Genomic DNA, 18,833 nt, shown 5'->3' with positions numbered 1-18,833 from the left:
TCTAGTATGAGTCTGAGACCTCCCTTTGCCTTTGGAATCAGGCAGTAGTGTGAATAAAACACTTTTCCCCAGTAGAGAAGAGGAACCTCCTCTATAGGTCCCAAATGGAGAAAAGACTGGACATTCTGGAGGAGGACAGCTTTTTGAGAGTGGACTCTGAAGAGAGATGGAGAAGGTGGGTGGGAGGACAGGACTGAAATAAACTAAAGGGTGTATCCCAGTTCTGCAGTGCCTTGAACCCACTGATTTGCATTAATATGGGCCAAGCAAATAGGAAGTGGAATAACTTGTTGGGAAAGGAGAAATTGGCATAATTCAGATGGGTAAACTGCCCTTGACCTGGCAGGTAAACAGACTGCTTGGTATTTCCTGGCTGCCAAGAAACAGTTGCAGTGGAACAAAAATATGGAGGAGGAGGTCTTCTATAATTCTTCCCCTTCTTTCTGGACTGGTCAAACTGCCGAGGCACAAACACCTGGTAATGCTGGATTGACAAGACAGAAGTGTTTTTTTTTTTTCTGGATACAGTGTAAATTTCAAAAGATTTCACCATAGCCCTCGAGTCCTTGAGACTGTGAAGTTTCTCATCAGTCTGCTGCAAGAAACAAGTTGGACCCTCAAAGGGGAGATCCTGTATCATCCGCTGGACCTCTTGTGGAAGACCCAACAACTAACGCCAAAAGCATCTGCACATCGTTATTGTGGATGCCACGGTGCTAGCTGCCAAATCTGTCCTATCCAATGCAGCCTGAAGAGAGGTCCTAGCCACCAGCTTGCCTTCTTCCAGTACTGCCTGAAACGCCTGCCTGGCATCCTCTGGCTACTTCTCCATGAACAATGACGTTGTCCCAGAGGGAGAAATTGTATCTAGCCAGTAAGGCTTGCTGTTTCACGATACGATACTGCAGGCCAGCAGTAGAATAAATCTTTCTACCGAAAAAGTCTAATCTCTTTGCCTCCTTTGCTTTTGGGGTAGAAGAAGAATGTACTTGATGCTTCCTTTCATTTACTGCCAAACCCAAGGAACCTACAGAGGGATGTGTGTAGAAATGTTCAAATCCCAGGGAAGGAATGTGGTACCTCTGCTCGGTCTTCTTAGCAGTTGGCAACAAAGAGGGTGCCTTTCTGGGCACCAATGTGGCCTCATTAATAGGAAGAGCCACATGAGACGGTCCTGCCAATCACAATATGTCCACCAGACTACAGAAGGACTATTCGATCACCTCAACATTGACGTCCAGAAAGGAAGCATCCCTCTTTAACAGGTTCTGGTATGCCATATAGTTGTCCAGAAGAGGGGGGACACCCTAGACATCACTGCCTCACCCAGTGATGAAGAGGAGTGCAATAGGGGCTGAAATGGAGTCTCTTGAACCTCTTCTGCAGGAGACTCTGGCAGGTAAGGTGCTCGCAATCAATACCAACCTCAGTACCACGGGTAACTTCCTGTGTCACTGCCCCAGAGCTGCACTGATATCTGCTCGGGGATTGGAAGGGAAGATGAACCGGTGAGGATATAGTGGTGAGACAAGCCCTTCCACAGGTTCCAATATGGTCACTGATAGGCCATGAAGCCCCAACATCTACTGGCTCATGGATCTGGGTCTTTGGACCATTGTGGGACCTCTGTACCAGGAGCACAGTCCTCTCAATGAAGGTGAGTGATGCATTCTACCCTGGCAAGAGGCACAGGAGCAATGTGTGACTCCAAGGAAGAACCTGAGTCACCTGACCAGGGAAGCATGGTACCACACAGTACTGAGGACCAGAGCTGTATCTTTGGTGACGTAGTATCAGAGACAGCATGTTGAACTTGCCTCTAGATGGCACCGGGCAAGGAGGCGCTAGACAGTCTGAACATGGCCACAGTACCAGTGGTTGGATTATACTTGCAGGTAAGGCCAACAAAGATTACATATCAATCAGTACCAGACAAGTTGTATCCTGAACTGTTGGAGAACTCGATACTGAGAGGCATAAGAGACCCCACAACGCAGCATATGTCTCCAGCATCCTAAGAACCAACAAGTTCCCCTGATGTTGCTGTTTTTGCATCAAAGGGGTCAGTAACCACAGAGGGGGTTGGTCAGTGTCAATGACTCTGTACAAGATGATGTTGGTTCCGGGGAGAGTGTCTTGTCCAAGGACATTCTCTCCTGTTCCCCTGGCTGTCTGCTAGAAGACTATACCAGGGACCTTAATCTCCTGGATGAGGCTGGCACCTTGGAAGCATAATATTTATGCTTTTTTCTCGGTAATGGGGAAGGTGAAGGGCACCAAGTCTCCGCAATGCCCATAGGGGCACTTCTGACTGACAAAGAAATGCTCAGTGCCCAACACAAGCAGGAAAGCTCTGAGGGCAGATCCAAGGCTGCCTCCATGAGGCGGTAACAGGGTCTCACCATTCTGTCCTTCTGAATCTGGGGCTTGAAGTCTCGACAGATCTCACACATATCGCAGACATGCTCTCCCTGAGGCACTGCAGACACCTTGAGTGAGGATCACTCACTGGCATAGATTTCTTACAACTCGTAAAGCCTGGAGTCCAAGGCTTGCCCCTGTACCAGGAGTTGGCACCCAGAATACCCAGGAGCCAACATTCTTAAGTAACACAAAAACAAAACAAAACAAGAAATTAAACTTATTGTAAAGCTCATTATTGCCGCAAATTAACTATGACAAATACACTAACTATATATAAAAAAAGAGAAAGAGAGGACACTTGCTCAGCAAGTCAACACACTGCTGCTACCAATTATGGTGGTAAGAAAGAACTGAGGAGGATTAGGGTGCCTCCACTCCTCATACCATTGTGCAGCAGCACAATGAAATCAGATGGCATGTGCTGCCCTGACAGGTACCACAAAGGGAATCATCTCTCACTCTGGTGAACTGGGCACTCATACACTGGAGTGGAAATGACAGGGGCAATCACTCAAAGAAGTTACATTCATATTAACTTAATCAGTGCTAACACAGTTTAGAACTCTTCCAGGAAATTTTGCAAGAAGTGCAAGCAAGGTTTTTTTTTTTTTTTTTTATTCTCGTTAAAATAATTTTATTTAGGATTCAGATTCTGCAATAAATAAAAAATTTAGCTCCAGAATATTTTAAAAATTCTGATAATTTCAAACAAGCACAATTTAATGATTGTGTCAGGTAAGCTTCCCAGCTTTATAAACCTTTAAATAGGAAACACTATTTTCCAAGCATCAAAGTATTTTGTTCATGAAAATTACCTCCTTGTCCTCTTATTAGTCTTAATTGCCAGTTTGGTTTAAATCACGATTCTGAATGAAGCAAAGCTTTATGGAAATTTATATAGGATAACTATATAGAGCTCTAAGCTCTGGTTTTCCAATGATGAATACCATACTCTTCATAATTACCATAATTTAATTAGGAAATAAAACAAAACAGATCATGTAGTAGTGCTAATAAACCTATATTTTTAAATATTAACTAAATTATTAAAATATTAATATAAAGTTGCTGCTGGTAAGTGAGGAGGAGCTCAAGTAAAGTGGCAACCTGAAATAGAGTCATGAATACAAAGCTGAAGCATGTGAAAGGTCTCAGGCTGTAAACATCAGAATCATTTTTACAAATTGCAGACTTTTAGCTCTTCCATACACAACCCATCTTACAGTGGCCATGTCATGATCTTTCATGATCATGTAATCATGGCATTGCCCCTAGCATTTCCAGGAAACTATTTGAAATTGCAGTAGTGATATATTTGTTGTGGGAAACATCAGTGCAAAACTGTAGTTCTACATCTATTAGGCTCATAGTCAAGCCAGTGTACAGTAAACCAAGGAAGGACAGTTGCGCAGACAGAAGACCTATACATCAGAATACATACATATATTTCTCATTGTGTGTGCAGACCCAGAAGCAAGAGAGGATAAAGATTTTGAATCATTGTTTGTTTGGAAATAAGCTTGATATGGCATACACCAAAGCCTGAGTACAAAGCCCAATAGTTTAATCAAGAAGACACCTCTGTTTAATTCTTAAGCTGCAGGAGAGGCCTGTGCTTGACACCATGACTTACCAACCCCAAAATAAAATATGTATGGAGGTAAAATTTAACTTTCTTTCTCTAAAAAAAAAGATAGAGAAGAAAAAAAATAGCAAGAACATTTCAATTCTTACAAGAAATCAGCATAAAGGAATATCCAGGCCAACATAGTTGACATGATCACCACACTTTTAAAATCAAACTTGTTACAATAATGCTCAATGCCAAAGAAAATGTCATCATGTACAATGGAAATTTTTATGGACTATTATGTGTTGGATGTGTTCAGGAGGTTATTTTAAGAAACGGGTTAAAAGGCAGCACAGTATGTCTCCCTTGAGGCAGTGATAAACATTGAAAATAGAGGATTTGCTCCATTTAATATTATACAGGCATAAGACAAGGGTGTACAACACACATCTAAGAAATGTTCTTAAAATAAAGGATACTAAGAGTAAAAATATGAAACACAAACTGGCAGTGTATGTCAATGATATTGTTGTGTCCAAGATTAAGATTTCAAATGCAAGTTACAGATTCTCAAGAATACAAAATATTCAGAATACAAAAATCTTTCTTGGAGGCATCCAAGGTCAGCAACCACCACCAAGCCCAGACAAACTGAGGGGAAGGGGTGCAAAAAACACAAAATTTGGTAGCCGGGGGGGGGGACGACGACAAAAAAATGAATTAGGCACTGCTCCATTTCCAACAACAGAGGTGGAAGAGAAGAAAAGGCTCACTGCAGTCTGGGGACTCCTATCAGAGAAAACTGCCTCTCAATCCCATTGGACCATGCTTCCCCCCCTTCTCTCTTTTGTAACAGCATCTAGGCTAGGAGTCCACGTGGTTCATGAATGAGTAATAGGCACCCAAGCTGGCTCCACTGCTGCTTCATGGTCCTACCGACGGCAGAAGACCAGTCCTTCCTTCCCAATGAAGATGACACAGAAGTATAGCATTCCTTGCTGCCTGGTTTCCTCCACAGTTGGAGTCCCTCCCTTGAGGAAAAAAAGGTGCCTCTCTCCACTGAAGAGATAGGAGAGGCAGCAGGGGTCCACCAATACTTACTATAGCCGCCACAGTGTATCTGCTTGTAAAAGTGCACTGGACCCACTGCACTCTTCTTGCCACACACAGAGTCCTCTGATGTGGTGGTGTTAGAAGTTGGTAGCAAGGTGGATAACAATTTAAAAACAAAATTTTAATTTTTTTTATTTAAATACATTTTTATTTTTTAAAATAAACCATTAGTAATCAAATTTCAAAGTATGACAACTGTGGTTAGGGCTTAAACTTACTCTAAGCCATTAAAATAATTTAAATAACTAAAAAAAATAATGCTCATCAATGAACCCTCCTCAAATCTGAATAAGTTAAAAAAATGACGCTTTTTTAGTTATATACAGAATTCAAGGTCAAATCAAGTTTTATAAATATGTTACAATGTCATGTACTGTATTAAGGAAATATCTATATTCTTTTCTTTCGGTACAATTGAGTGAATGCTGAAATTTACATTTTTCCACATAGATGTGCTTTCAGTTCCTGTTGTGGGCAAAAGCTTTTGCCTTAATTACCGTACTTTGGTTTCAGTTTAGCTACCAAGTGCAGAGAACAATTTCTTCTTTTGTACTAGTTCCAACTTGAGAAATTGACTGGGAATTTAGAAAGTTGGAAAGTTTGTTTTCTCTCTTCCAATCTATAAATAAAAACCAGATGGAAGAGGATGAGATCTACTAATTCTAAAAACTTGAAGGACCTGGGACCAGATTTTCAAAAGTATTTAGGCGCCTAAAGATGCAAGGGATTTTCAAAAGTGCATAGGCACCTAATCTGCTTTCATTGATTTCAACTCCAATCGATTTCAAGGGCAGTTAGGCACCAAACCTACTTAAGTAAGCACCAGGAAGCTATCTTTAGAAACATATATACCTTTGAAAATCTGGCCCATGGTGATCAGAGATAATCTGTCAATTCACTACATACAAATAATACTTAATAAATCAGTTTTTAAATGAAAAATTCATTTTCATAAACTTTTCTCCTTGCCCCTTTGCATATACATTGGCCAAACCGGACAGTCTCTACACAAAAGAATAAATGGACACAAATCTGACATCAGGAATCATAACATTCAAAAACCAGTGGCAGAACACACTTCAACCTCTATAACCACTCAATGACAGACTTGAAGATGGCAATTTTGCAACAAAAAATTTCAAAAACAGACTCCAAAGAGAGACTGCTGAACTTGAATTAATATGCAAATTAGATACAATTAATTTAGGTTTGAACAGAGACTAGGAATGGTTGGGTCATTACACTAATTGAATCTATTTCCCCATGTTAAGTATCCTCACATCTTCTATGGGTCATCTCGATTATCACTTCAAAAGTTTTTTCCTCCTGCTGATGATAGCTCATCTCAATTGATTGGCCTCTTACAGTTGGTTTGGCTCCTTCCACCTATTCATGTTCTCTGTATGTATAAATATCTTCTTGCTGTATGTTCCAGTCTACGCATCCGATGAAGTGGGCTGTAGCCCACGAAAGCTTATACTCAAATAAATTTGTTAGTCGCTAAGGTGCCACAAGTACTCCTGTTCTTTTTGCGGATACAGACTAACACGGCTGCTACTCTGAAACTTTTCTCCTTGTGTATCCAAAACATTGAAGATAGTTTTACTAATAAAAACATTTTTAAAATGTTATTGTGCATTTTAAATTAAATTCCAATTTCCATACAAAAGCAGTCTGATACAAATCACAAGTAAAAAGGTATTATCTAGCAAATAAAAAATGTATCACCATTTTCTGACAGAAAAAAGGTAAAAATCAAAAATCTTAATAAATGTATGTTGTGCTATGTAACTGGTTAAATAAATGTGTATAGACGTAATGTATACTCCTGACTGGCAAAAAGTACCAAATGCAATGTAAAGACAATATTTAGTTGCAAATTAACATGTTATAACATTTCTACCTACCAAAGAAAGATACATTCACATTAGGAAATCACTAAAAATTTAAGATGCAAAACAAGAATGAAATCAATTATTTAAATCCAGGCTTCCTGCTTGCTGATTTAAATCATGCTTAAAATTGCTTATTTAAAAAAAAAATCAATACACTATGCTGTACACTGTAGGTCTTGGTATTAACAACCCATCATTAAGGACTTGTTTAGATTGGGATAAAAAGGTGCATTTTTAAAATGTGCTAGCTTAATTTTTTTAATTAAAACTTAGATTCTGATGTAAATCACATGATTCCAAGAGCAGGGTAGAGGCACAAGTCTATAGTGCTTATACTTTATGCCAGCCCTGATACCACAACAGGAAAGATGTACCTTATCTAACACAATGATTCTGAAGTTAGAACATTTCTCATGAAGGAGTCCAGATATTGCCCCAGAAATAGCTCATGGAACACAAGAATCCATCAAGAATCTGAATTTTCATCCCATAGAACATTCTGATTATCAAAATGTGTTTGTCCTAAATCAGGAAGAAGAGTTGAAATATTAAAATTATTCACGTAATGGGAAGCTCCATAGCTCAAAAATGTCAAAGCATTTCATTTCGATATTTTCATTCAAAACTAAAAACTTTTCATCACTCCTGATTCAAAATGTTTCTTTTCATATTGTGAAACCAAAATATTTTTTGGCTTGATGAAACATTAATCTGTCTACCTGAGCTACGGCAATGCCTCATGCTACGAATCTCCTTTCTGGGTCCGGCTCCCCGATGGACTTCCATGATGCACAGGGCAGTTGAACAAGAGGAGGACCATGGTGCATCTTCAGAGATGCATCCAGAAGCCCAGCCCATAGAGGAGAATGGGGACATCAGGCACCTGTCCAACAATTCCCAGGAGGTACTGAAGCAGCTAAATCAGACACAGATGAATGCTGAACTGACCAGAAACTGAACATTTCAATTTGGTTCAACGAACTGAAATAGTTTTATTCAGGTCAACCCAAATTGAAATTTTTTGTTTTGACTTTCCCAGTGGTAAACCAAATCAAAACTAAAACTTTCCTGGCAAAAATTTGTATTTTGCAAAAACATTAAAAAAAAAAAAAAAGATGGAAAATTCCTGACCATCTCTATGTAACACACATGGTTCTTTCCTCAAGTTGATTTTGATTATAACACCATAACCTTTGATAATACCACATCATAACAAAAAGCTACTCATGGAGAAGTGGATCTCTGTTAACATTACAACAACCACTTGCAAAGTTTACTTTATTTTTATTTATTTTTTTTTTATTGTGGGACAAAGCAGCGATGGTTACAATTTGTATGTGGCTAATAAAGTACAGTTTTATTAGCCACAGTTGTGAGTAGTATATTCATAGTTACGTTATAAAAAAGGACATGATATAACACCAGCATCTCTGTGATTCTAAAGAGGGAAAAGTAGCTTCCAGATAAAATAGCACATTATCAGCAACTTTATATTTAGGAAGAAAAGCTTGTTGTATACAAGCTTAAGTAAGTAACTTAAGTAAGTTATTATAAAAGGACCCTCCACTGTAGCTCCATTACACATTGTTCCTTCTTTCACATGATAAATTCATTTTTCTTCACTTTCTGTACAACTCCAGTAAACTAGGACATCACAATAAAGCAGGAAATGTAATATTATTTATGCATAAATTAAATCTCAACAAAAGTTTACCATGGCTGTTGATGATAACGAAGCCATATCACTACAGTATGCAACTGAGGCTGGGTCTACACTACCCGCCTGAATCGGCGGGTAGAAATCGACCTCTCGGGGATCGATTTATCGCGTCCCGTTGGGACGCGACAATTGATCCCCGAATCGACGCTCTTACTCCACCAGCGGAGGTGGGAGTAAGCGCCGTCGACGGGAAGCCGCAGAGGTCGATTTTGCTGCCATCCCTACAGCGGGATAAGTCGGCTGTGATACGTCGAATTCAGCTACGCTATTCCCGTAGCTGAATTTGCGTATCTTAAATCGACCCCCCCCCCCCCCCGTAGTGTAGATGTAGCCTGAGACACTGACCTGTTCTGTCCACCAAATGCTTCCTTAGGCCTTGGCTACACTTCTGGATTCACAGCGCTGCCTCGGCGAGAGCTCTCTCGCAGCGCTGAAAGTACTCCACCTCTACGAGGGGAATAGCTTGCAGCGCTGCAAGCGAGCGTGCAGCGCTGATTACACTGGCGTTTCACAGCGCTGCACTTGCTGTGCTCAGGGGGAGTGTTTTTTCACACCCCTGAGCGCAGCAAGTGCAGCGCTGTGAATTGCCAGTGTAGCCAAGGCCTAAGTAAAGCAGGTTGGTAAAGGGAATTAGAAAACTCATTGTTGGGTAAAACAGATTTCTCTGATGCCAGCTAAATATTTACCTAGAGTGTCCATTTACTGAACTACCTATAGGCCTAATGTTCACCATGAGTGTAAAAAAACTGCTTGGTTATTTATACGTTGCATCAAGTCACAGATATTTTTAGATGTTATATACTAAAATCATGGATGGTTTTTGAAATTATAGACTTAAAATAGCTGCAATACTCAAAAAGCTAAAAGAGGACCAGATTTTCATATTTATCGACAAAATGATCAAGTTTATTTTGTTGTCTTCAGAGAAGTTCTCTACAAGTGAACATTTACCGTTCATTTGCTTAATAGCTTGAGTTCAAAAATTAAAGTGATTGGAGACTCAGTGATTCAGCATTTTGATAACAGCATATCACCAACTTCTTCCCAATCAATGGCAAAGTAGGACAGTGAGATTTCTAGTTAAGAGAGCATGGGTGGACACTTGAAAATGGGTCACATTTACCATTTCTACCAAAAAGAAGTGCTTCTCGCCCCTCCCCCACCCCGCATCACCCCACCAGAGTGGTGGTGAGTTTTGTTTTAAAAAGAAATGGGGTATGTTTCATTACATTTATATGCTTCATTCGCTGCTTTTTGCTTGTTTGTTTTGTTATGGGTGAGTTGCTAAATCAAATAATGCATACAAATTGTGTATTTTAAAATTATTTTACAGAAACAATTCCTTTAGAAAAGATACTTCATGATAAGTCAAAGGTAATAAATAAATTTATCAATATTATTTCTGAAGTGCATCACGTGGTATCAAATAAAACTAACAAAATTGGATCAGACCCTCCAACAAAAAAAAAAGTTATAATCTCTGTGTAATTCTGTACTTGAGAGAATTAACAGAACTTTTGTCTTTAGGCATTTTTAAAAGCCTTTACCAGAGAAAGGACACATTACATAATTTTTCCACTACAAAATCTGTGATTTTACCCATTCTGAAATAGTACCTTTTGCTATAATGAGGAGCTAAGAAACACATTCCAACTAATTTAGCTATGCTTTCATCTACCAACAAATGAGGAAAAACTATTTCCTCTCTAAGGAAATATTGCTAAAAGCATTACCTCACCTTTTTCCTGTTACACTATACCAATCCAAAGTATTCACTCAACTACATGAAACAAAACTGGACACAAAACTGCTCAGATTTAGATCTCAGTTGGACTGGTATAAATCTGGAATAACTAATATAAAAAAAATGGAGTTATTTCAGCTCTACACCAGCATAACTGAGATAAGAATCTGGCCCTAAAAATCAAGGAAACATGCCAAGTAGAAAAAATAAATCCCTTCACAATCTTCCTGGACACAAAGTAGTTGATTATGGGTATTTTATTTTCTTATTGTAATATATTAAGAAAAAAGTCTCACTAGCAACCACTAAAATGAAAGAGACAGAATCTCAGAAGGTTAGGGCTGGAAGGTACCTTGAGAGGTCATCTAGTCCAGTCCCCTGCACTCAAGGCAGGACTAAGTAATAACCAGATCATTCCTGACAGGCGTTTCTCTCGACTGTTCTTAATAACCTCCAATGATGGAGATTCCACAACCTTCCTTGGCAACTTGTTCCAGTGCTTAAATACCGTGACATTTAGGAAATTTTTCTTAATGTCCAACCTAGCTGCAATTTAAGACCATTGCTTCTTGTCCTATGCTCAGAGGTTAAGGAGAACAATTTTCCCCCCCCCCCTCTTCCTTGTAACGACCTTTTATGTCAGGGGTTCTCAAACTGGGGGTCGGGACCCCTCAGGGGGTCACAAGGCTATTACATGGGGGGGTCGCGAGCTGTCAACCTCCACCCCAAACCCCGCTTTACCTCTAGCATTTATAATGGTGTTAAATATATAAAAATGTGTTTTTAATTTATAAGGGAGGGTCGCACTCAGAGGCTTGCTATGTGAAAAGGGTCACCAGTACAAAAGTTTGAGAATCACTGTTTTACGTACATGAAAACTATTATGTCCCCTCTCAGTCTTCTCTTCTCCAGACTAAACAAACCCAATTTTTTCAAATCTTTCCTCACAGATCATGTTTTCTAGAACGTTAATCATTTTTTGTTGCTCTCCTCTGGACTTTCTCCAATGTGTACACATCTTCCATGAAATGCAGTACCCAGAAATGAACACAATACTCCAGTTGAGGCCTTATCGGCGTGGAGTAGAGTAGAAGAATTACTTCATGTGTTGCTTGTAACACTCCTGCTGATACATCCAGAATAATGATTGGTTTGTTTGCAACAGCATTAGACTGTTGACCCATTTTTCGCTTGTGATCCACTGAAACCCCCAGCTCCCTTTCCGTAGGTCTCTTTCCTACGCAGTCATTTCCCATTTTATATGTATGCAATTGATTGTTCCTTCCTAAATTGAGTACTTTGCATTTGTCCTTACTGAACTTCCTCCTATTTACTTCAGACTATTTCTCCAGTTTGTCCAGATCATTTTAAATTTTTATCCTGGGCTCCAAAACACTTCCAACCCCTCCCAACTTGGTATTGTCTGTAAACTTTGTAAGTGTACTCTCTATGTCATTAACTAAATCATTTATGAAGATACCGAACAGAACGGGATTCAGGACCAATCCCTGCGGGACACCACTCAATATGCCTTTCCAGCTTTACTGTTAACCGATAAGTACTTTATTTTTGCAAATTAATATAAAATATATTTCCTATATTCACCAAAGGAATGTTTTCTCTGTATTTACTATAAGAAATGTATTCCTAAACTAACACAATCATTGGCTCTGTAAATGAATAAACAAAATTACTATGGCAAATTCAGAAGTAATATATTAATCTAAAAATAGAAATAATTTGTCTTATTCTGGAAAATAGCAAGAAGTACTAAAGCAAATGTCATGAAAAAACATGACTGTTCTTAGAACACAAAATAAAGGAATAACTGAGTCACTAAAATATTTTATAAGATTAAACACTGAGAACCAATCACCCACATCGGAAATTACTGGGGGTGGGGGGAACGACACCTTTCAGTCATCTACTTGAAACAGCAACTCCATAAAAGAAACAGGATAAAATGTATACTCCCTTATATACACTTCAAATGAAGTTCTGCTCTATGAGCAATTCTACAGAAATAGCACTGAGGGGTCAGTGTTTGTATCTTGATTTCCATAACAAGTGTGTTCAGTTTAAAAGTTCAAAGGTGTTCCCTTCTCCCACCATCACCTCCAACTACCAGCCCTACAAATTCACCAAATTTAGCATGGGACCCAAGAGTCAAGGTGCCTTCTTTCTATCTCATGCCTCATAATCAGTATTAAGATTTTTCCAATTCTGTCCTCAACCAGGTGCAACCCAATTGTTTTTAAACAGGGATGCACCAGGATAAATGAGAGCACAATTTGGCCTTGAAATTAGAATTTAATTATATCAATTATGTGCAAGCCAGAAGCTGGGAATGAATCACTTGAGGATTACCTGTTCTGTTCGTTCCCTCTGGGGCATCTGGCATTGGCCACTGTCGGAAGATATGATACTGGACTAGATGGACCTTTCGTCTGACCCAGTATGGCCGTTCTTATGTTCTTAACCCAGAACAGAATCCAGCTTCCATTCCCAGATCTGTTTTGGTTCAGCAGTACAATGAAGTATTAAAATTTATTTTAGTCACTGAAACAAGCAACAGAGATTATGACTATAAGGAGCATATCTATTGAATACGAAGGTCCCATTTTCATCTTGTCATTCTTGTAAACGGGACCCACACCTAGAAATAAAAGGAAACAGTTCCTGAACCAGATCAACATTTGTGTTGTGCTCTTGATTCTCTTGAAAAATGTATGGTTGCATTCTCCCAAAACTTGTAATTGTATTATACCAATGGTGTAAATGTTAATCTATATACATGTGCACAGTATTTCTACTGTTTTACAATGTTCCACATTTTTATTAATTTATGAAAGTGACAAGATGTTCTCCCATATCCCCACTTATTTTGATATAAGTGATATAATTTCCATCAGGAAGAAGAGGTTATTTACCTTTTACAGTAACTGGAGTTCTTTGAAATATGTCCTCCTAAGAGTGCTCCACATCAGGATGTGTGTGCACCTGTGCACTCTGGCTCAGAAACTTTTCGTCAGTAGCATCCACAAGTCCACATACTTGTGCTCCAGTATGAGCGCATATAGGGAGGAGTGGACCTGCCACCATTCCAGTTCCTTCTCAACCATGGAAATCCAATGAGTGGCTCTGCGGCAGAGGAGAAGAAAGGTGGGTAGCAGAGCACTCAAAAAGGGAAACATCTCAAAGAATTCCAGTTAAGGTACCAGGGTAAGTAACCTCTAATTTTTTCTAGTAATATCACCATGGGTGTCCCACATCAGGAGACTCTCAAGCAATACTGTCACTTTGAGATGGATTCAGTATAGATTGTAGAACAGCATCACCAAAAGCTGCATCAGCTCTGGAAGAAGTCACAAGAGTGCAGTGCTGGGAGAACTTGTGTATATTAGACCAGGTGGCTGTTGTGCAAATGTCTGGGATAGGTATGTTTCTCAGCAGGGAAACAGGTGGATTGAGCCCTGGTGGAGTGAACAATAGCTCTTGGAGAGGGTTGAACCCCTGCAACTTTGTAACAGGTTAAGGTGCATCTTTGAGTGGAAATCACCTGTCCTTCTACAATTGAGATAAGAAGTTTTGGTAAGCCCTCCTGTCTAGGTAAAAAGCAAGAGCTCTTCTTACATCTGGTGAATGAAGGCTTATTTTGTCTCTTGAAGACTGAGGCTTTGGTGATGTAAAATTCTGAGGAAACCTTAGGAAGGACATGAGGGTGCGGAGATAGTGTCACCTTGTTGCAATAGAATACCATGTATGGTGGGTCAGCCACAAGGGCTTCAAGCTCCCCTACCCTCCTGGCCAAAATAATGGCTATAATGAGACATGAGGTTTTAAGAGATGGAGGAGGACTGATATAGCCATGCTGATCCCAGGATATTAGAGAGACAAGATAAGTGAGATAATATATTTTAGTGGACCAAAGTTGGTCCAGTAAAAAGTAGGGCTGTCCAGCAATTTAAAAAATTAATCACGATTAACTGCATTGTTAAACAATAATAAAATACCATTTATTTAAATATTTTTGGATGTTTTCTACATTTTCAAATATATGGATTTCAATTACAACACAGAATACAAAGTGTACAATGCTCAATTTATATTTATTTTTATTACAAATATTTGCACTGTAAAAAACAAAAAGAATAGTATTTTTCAATTCCCCCATTGCAAGTACTGTAGTGCAATCTCTTTATCATGAAAGTTGAACTTACAAATGTAGAATTCTGTACAAAAAAACTGCATTAAAAATAAAACAAAGTAAAACTTTAGCGCCTACAAGTCCTCTCAAGTCCTACTTCCTGTTCAGCCAATCGCTCAGACAAACAAGTTTGTTTACATTTGCGGGAGATAATGCTGCCCGCTTTTTATTTACAATGTCACCTGAAAGTGAGAACAGGTGTTCACATGGCACTGTTGTAGCCAGTGTCACAAGATATTTACGTGCCAAATGCCCTAAAATTCATATGTCCCTACATACTTCAGCCACCATTTCAGAGGATACGCGTCCATGCTGACGGGTTCTGCTCGATAATGAACCAAAATAGTGCGGACCGACACATGTTCATTTTCATAATTTGAGTCAGATGCCACCAGCAAAAGATTTTCTTTTTTGATAGTTCGGGTTCTGTACTTTCCGCCTCAGAGTGCTGTTCTTTTAAGACTTCTGAAAGCATGCTCCACACCTCGCCCCTCTCAGATTTTGGAAGGCACTTCAGATTTTTTAATCTTGGGTCGAGTGCTGTAGCTTCTTTAGAAATCTCACATTGATACCTTCTTTGCATTTTGTCAAATCTGCAGTGAAAGTGTTCTTAAAACAAATGTGCTGGGTCATCATCCGAGACTGCTATAACATGAAATATTTGGCAGAATACGGGTAAAATATAGCAGGAAACATACAATTCCCCTCCCCCCGAGTTCAGTCACAAATTTAATTAACACATTTTTTTTAACGAGCTGACAGGTTGCTCCCCTTAGGATGCCACCTGATATGCTGAGATACCACTGAGCCCACCTGTTATGCCAGCTTGGACACCCTTTTACCTGTCTTGCTGAGCCAGGCTATTAAGCCTCCTCCAGAACACACATAGGCAGTACCACACCCAACTGAAGAACGACACAGACACTGAGATCAGTTCTGGGAAGACTCAGCTTAAGAGACTTGCCCCAGCACTCAGGTGTCCACCTCCCTTGGAGTGCAGACCCAAAGGTATACTATGAAATCTGCCTCCTCCCTCAGTGTGGAGGAAGGTATGCACAGTCTCTTATGCCCGCCCCCGCAACACACACTATGAATTGTACAAACGGGGTTATATTATAAACAAGCAATAAGTTTATTAACTACAAAAGGTGAATTTTAAGTGAATATAAGAGAGAATAGACAGAAGATTAATGAGTAAATAAAACAAAATACGCAAGCTTAGCTCAAAATTCTTAGAAACAGGCTACAAAATGTAATTTCTTACTCTAAATGTTATTTTAGGGAAGTTGCAAAATTTCCAGAGTTTAGAGTTCCAGTTATATTTCTTTTCATACTGGATCCCTTGTCTCAGTCTGGACTCCTGCCTTGCCTTCACTTCAGGTGTCTTTAGCAGTCTTTCTTCTTGGGCAGACAGGTCACGGAGAGGATTCCCGTTTGCATTCCTCCCCACCCTTAAATAAGGTTTATGTAAGGCGGGAATCCTTTGTTTCCCAAACTTGACCCCACAGGTAATAATCACTTACTTTGGGTTCATTAATAAATAAAAGTGATTTTATTAAGTAAAATAATTTAAGAATTAAAATTCTAAAAAGTAGAATTTATGTGGTTTCAAGTAATAACAGACAGAAAAAAGTACATCACCAAGCAAAATAAAGGAAAAACAAGTCTAAGCCTAATACATTAAGAAACTGATTACAGGTAATATCTCACCGTCAGATGTTCCAATAAGCTTCTTTCAAAGACTAGACTCCTTCCTAGTCTGGCCCAATCCTTTCCCCAGACATCTTAGGTGGAAAGCAGGGGCTGTCTCATGACTGGCAGGCTCTTTTGTTCTGCTCCACCCCCTTTTATAGCTTTGGCACAAGGCAGGACCCTTGTCATTCTGGGTCCCCACCCCTCCTTCTGAATGGAAAAGTACCAGATTTAAGATGGATTTCATTATCCAGTGACGTGGTCACATATCACTGTAAGACCTCATTCTTCATTACCCACAGGCTGGCCCACACATATACAGGAAAGCTTGCAAGTAAACAAACCATCCATAACCAATTGTCCTAGTCAATGGGAGCGATCAAGATTCTAAACCACCATTAACGGCCCACAGTTTGCAGAATTACAATAGGACCTCAGATTTATACTTCATATTTCTAGTTTCAGATATAAGAATGATACATGCATACAAATAGAATGAATACACTCAGTAGATTATAAGCTTTGTAATGATACCTTACAAGAGACCTTTTGCATAAAGCATATTTCAGTTACATCATCTTCACATTCATAAGCATATTTTCATAAAGCATATGGAGTGCAACATCACAGGCTCATCAAATTTGATGGCACGCATAAAAATTGGATAATCACATTCAGTAAATCATAACTTTTACAATGGTATCTTACATGAGCTATCTTGCATAAGATATATCTCAGTTATGTCATATCCATATCATAAGCATATTTACATAAAGAATATGGAATGGAATGTCACATGAGCATCATCAGCATGGAAGCATGTCTTCTGGAATGGTGACCGAAGCATGAAGGGGCATACGAATGTTTAGCGTATCTGGCAAGTAAATACCCTGCAATGCCGGCTACAAAAGTGTGAATGCCTGTTCTCACTTTCAGGTGACATTGTAAATAAGAAGCAGGCAGCATTATGTCCCGTAAATGTAAACAAACTTGTTTATCTTCACGATTGGCTGAACAAGCAGTAGGACTGAGTGGACTTGTAGGCTCTAAAATTTTACTTTTTTTTTTTTTTTGGAGTGCAGTTATGTAAGAAAAAAATCTACATTTGTAAGTTGCACTTTCACGATAAGGAGATTGCACTACAGTACTTGTATGAGGTGAACTGAAAAATACTATTTCTTTTGTTTATCATTTTTACAGTACAAATATTAGTAATAAAAAATATAAAGTGAATATTACACTGTACACTTTGTATTCTGTGTTGTAATTGAAATCAGTATATTTGAAAATGTAGAAAAACACCCAAAAATATTTAATAAATTTCAACTGGTATTCTATTGCTTAACAGTGCAATTAATCACATTTTTTTTAATCACAATTAATGTTTTTGAGTTAATTGCGTGAATTAACTGGGATTAATCAACAGCCCTAGTAAAAAGATATTACCTCACCCACCTTGTCTCTAAGATGGAGAAGGGAAGAGTTTGCCATAGGTTCAAATGGGAGTTTCTTCAGCACATTGAGGACTAAATTGAAGTCCCATGGTGGAATTAGTTCTTTAAGTGGACAGAAGAGGTTGAAGGGGCCTTTGAGAAACCTCGCCATGGTTGGGTGGATGAAAACTAAAATCCCTCACTGGGGGAGGTGAAAGACTGTTATAGAAGCTAGGTGAACTTTAATCAAACTCAGGGATAACCCTGTGGTTTTTTAACTGAATAAATCATCAAGAATGTATGTTAGGTGAGACTCAAGAGGAAGTATAAATTGGTGACTGCACCAAGTCTGGAAATGTTTCCACTGCTGCAGATAACTTTTCTCATTGTAGGTGTTTTGCTATGAAACAGCACTGTTTGTACCTCTGGGGAGCAGTCTAATTCTATACCAGCAGCCATTTAGTAGCCATGCTGTGAGGTGAAACGCCAAGAGGTTAGGAAGGGTGATGGATCCTGAGAAGATTCATTGTCAAGGGAAGGAAGTGATGCAGTCGTGGAGATGTGCAAACCTGCTCTTATAACCAAACCGGCCTATGACAGTGCTTTGAGGATGGCTATTAATTTTTCTTGTTTCAATTTGTTCAGAACCTTGAGCAGTAGCAGACTCAGGGATAAGCCTAGAGCAGTACATAAAGCCAAGAAATTATTAGGGCATCCCCCATCGAGATCTAGCCATGCCCTCCCCTTGAGCAGAATCATCTACTCTTCATGTTGGATGGAGTTGCAAAGAGATCTACCTGTGGATGGCCCTAGATAAAACATCTGTTTCTAAATAGCTCATGATTCAGTTCCCACTCGTGGTCAATGCTGAAATGTCTGCAGAGGAAATCAGCTACTGTGTTCTGTAGTCCTAGTAGACAAACCACTGACATTGGTACGTAGTGCAATATGCATTAGTTCCATAGTTTTACCGCTTCAGCACGTGAGGACTGGAATTTTACTCCTCCTTGCCAATTGATATAATACATTGCTGCT

The 18,833-nt window shown here is 39.2% G+C and overlaps 1 protein-coding gene across 32 annotated transcripts in view; it reads right to left on the bottom strand.

Annotated features, from left to right (window-relative positions):
* VPS13B (vacuolar protein sorting 13 homolog B) overlaps window positions 1-18,833 on the bottom strand; it is a 943,390-nt gene that overhangs the window by 881,618 nt on the left and 42,939 nt on the right. The window contains exon 1 of one of the 32 annotated variants that reach the window (XM_065582179.1): window positions 12,834-13,326. The exons of the other annotated variants lie outside the window; for them this stretch is intronic. Within the exon in view, the coding sequence (XP_065438251.1) occupies window positions 12,834-12,860 (27 nt within the window). The 5' untranslated portion in view covers window positions 12,861-13,326. Of the gene's footprint in view, window positions 1-12,833; window positions 13,327-18,833 lie in introns of those variants that run through there. 32 annotated transcript variants of the gene reach the window in all.

This window comes from Chrysemys picta, chromosome 2, assembly GCF_011386835.1.
Source record: "Chrysemys picta bellii isolate R12L10 chromosome 2, ASM1138683v2, whole genome shotgun sequence".
NCBI classification, from domain to species: domain Eukaryota; kingdom Metazoa; phylum Chordata; order Testudines; family Emydidae; genus Chrysemys; species Chrysemys picta.
Note: the sequence above shows the minus strand (reverse complement) of the source record. Positions and strands in the feature narration are given on the sequence as shown.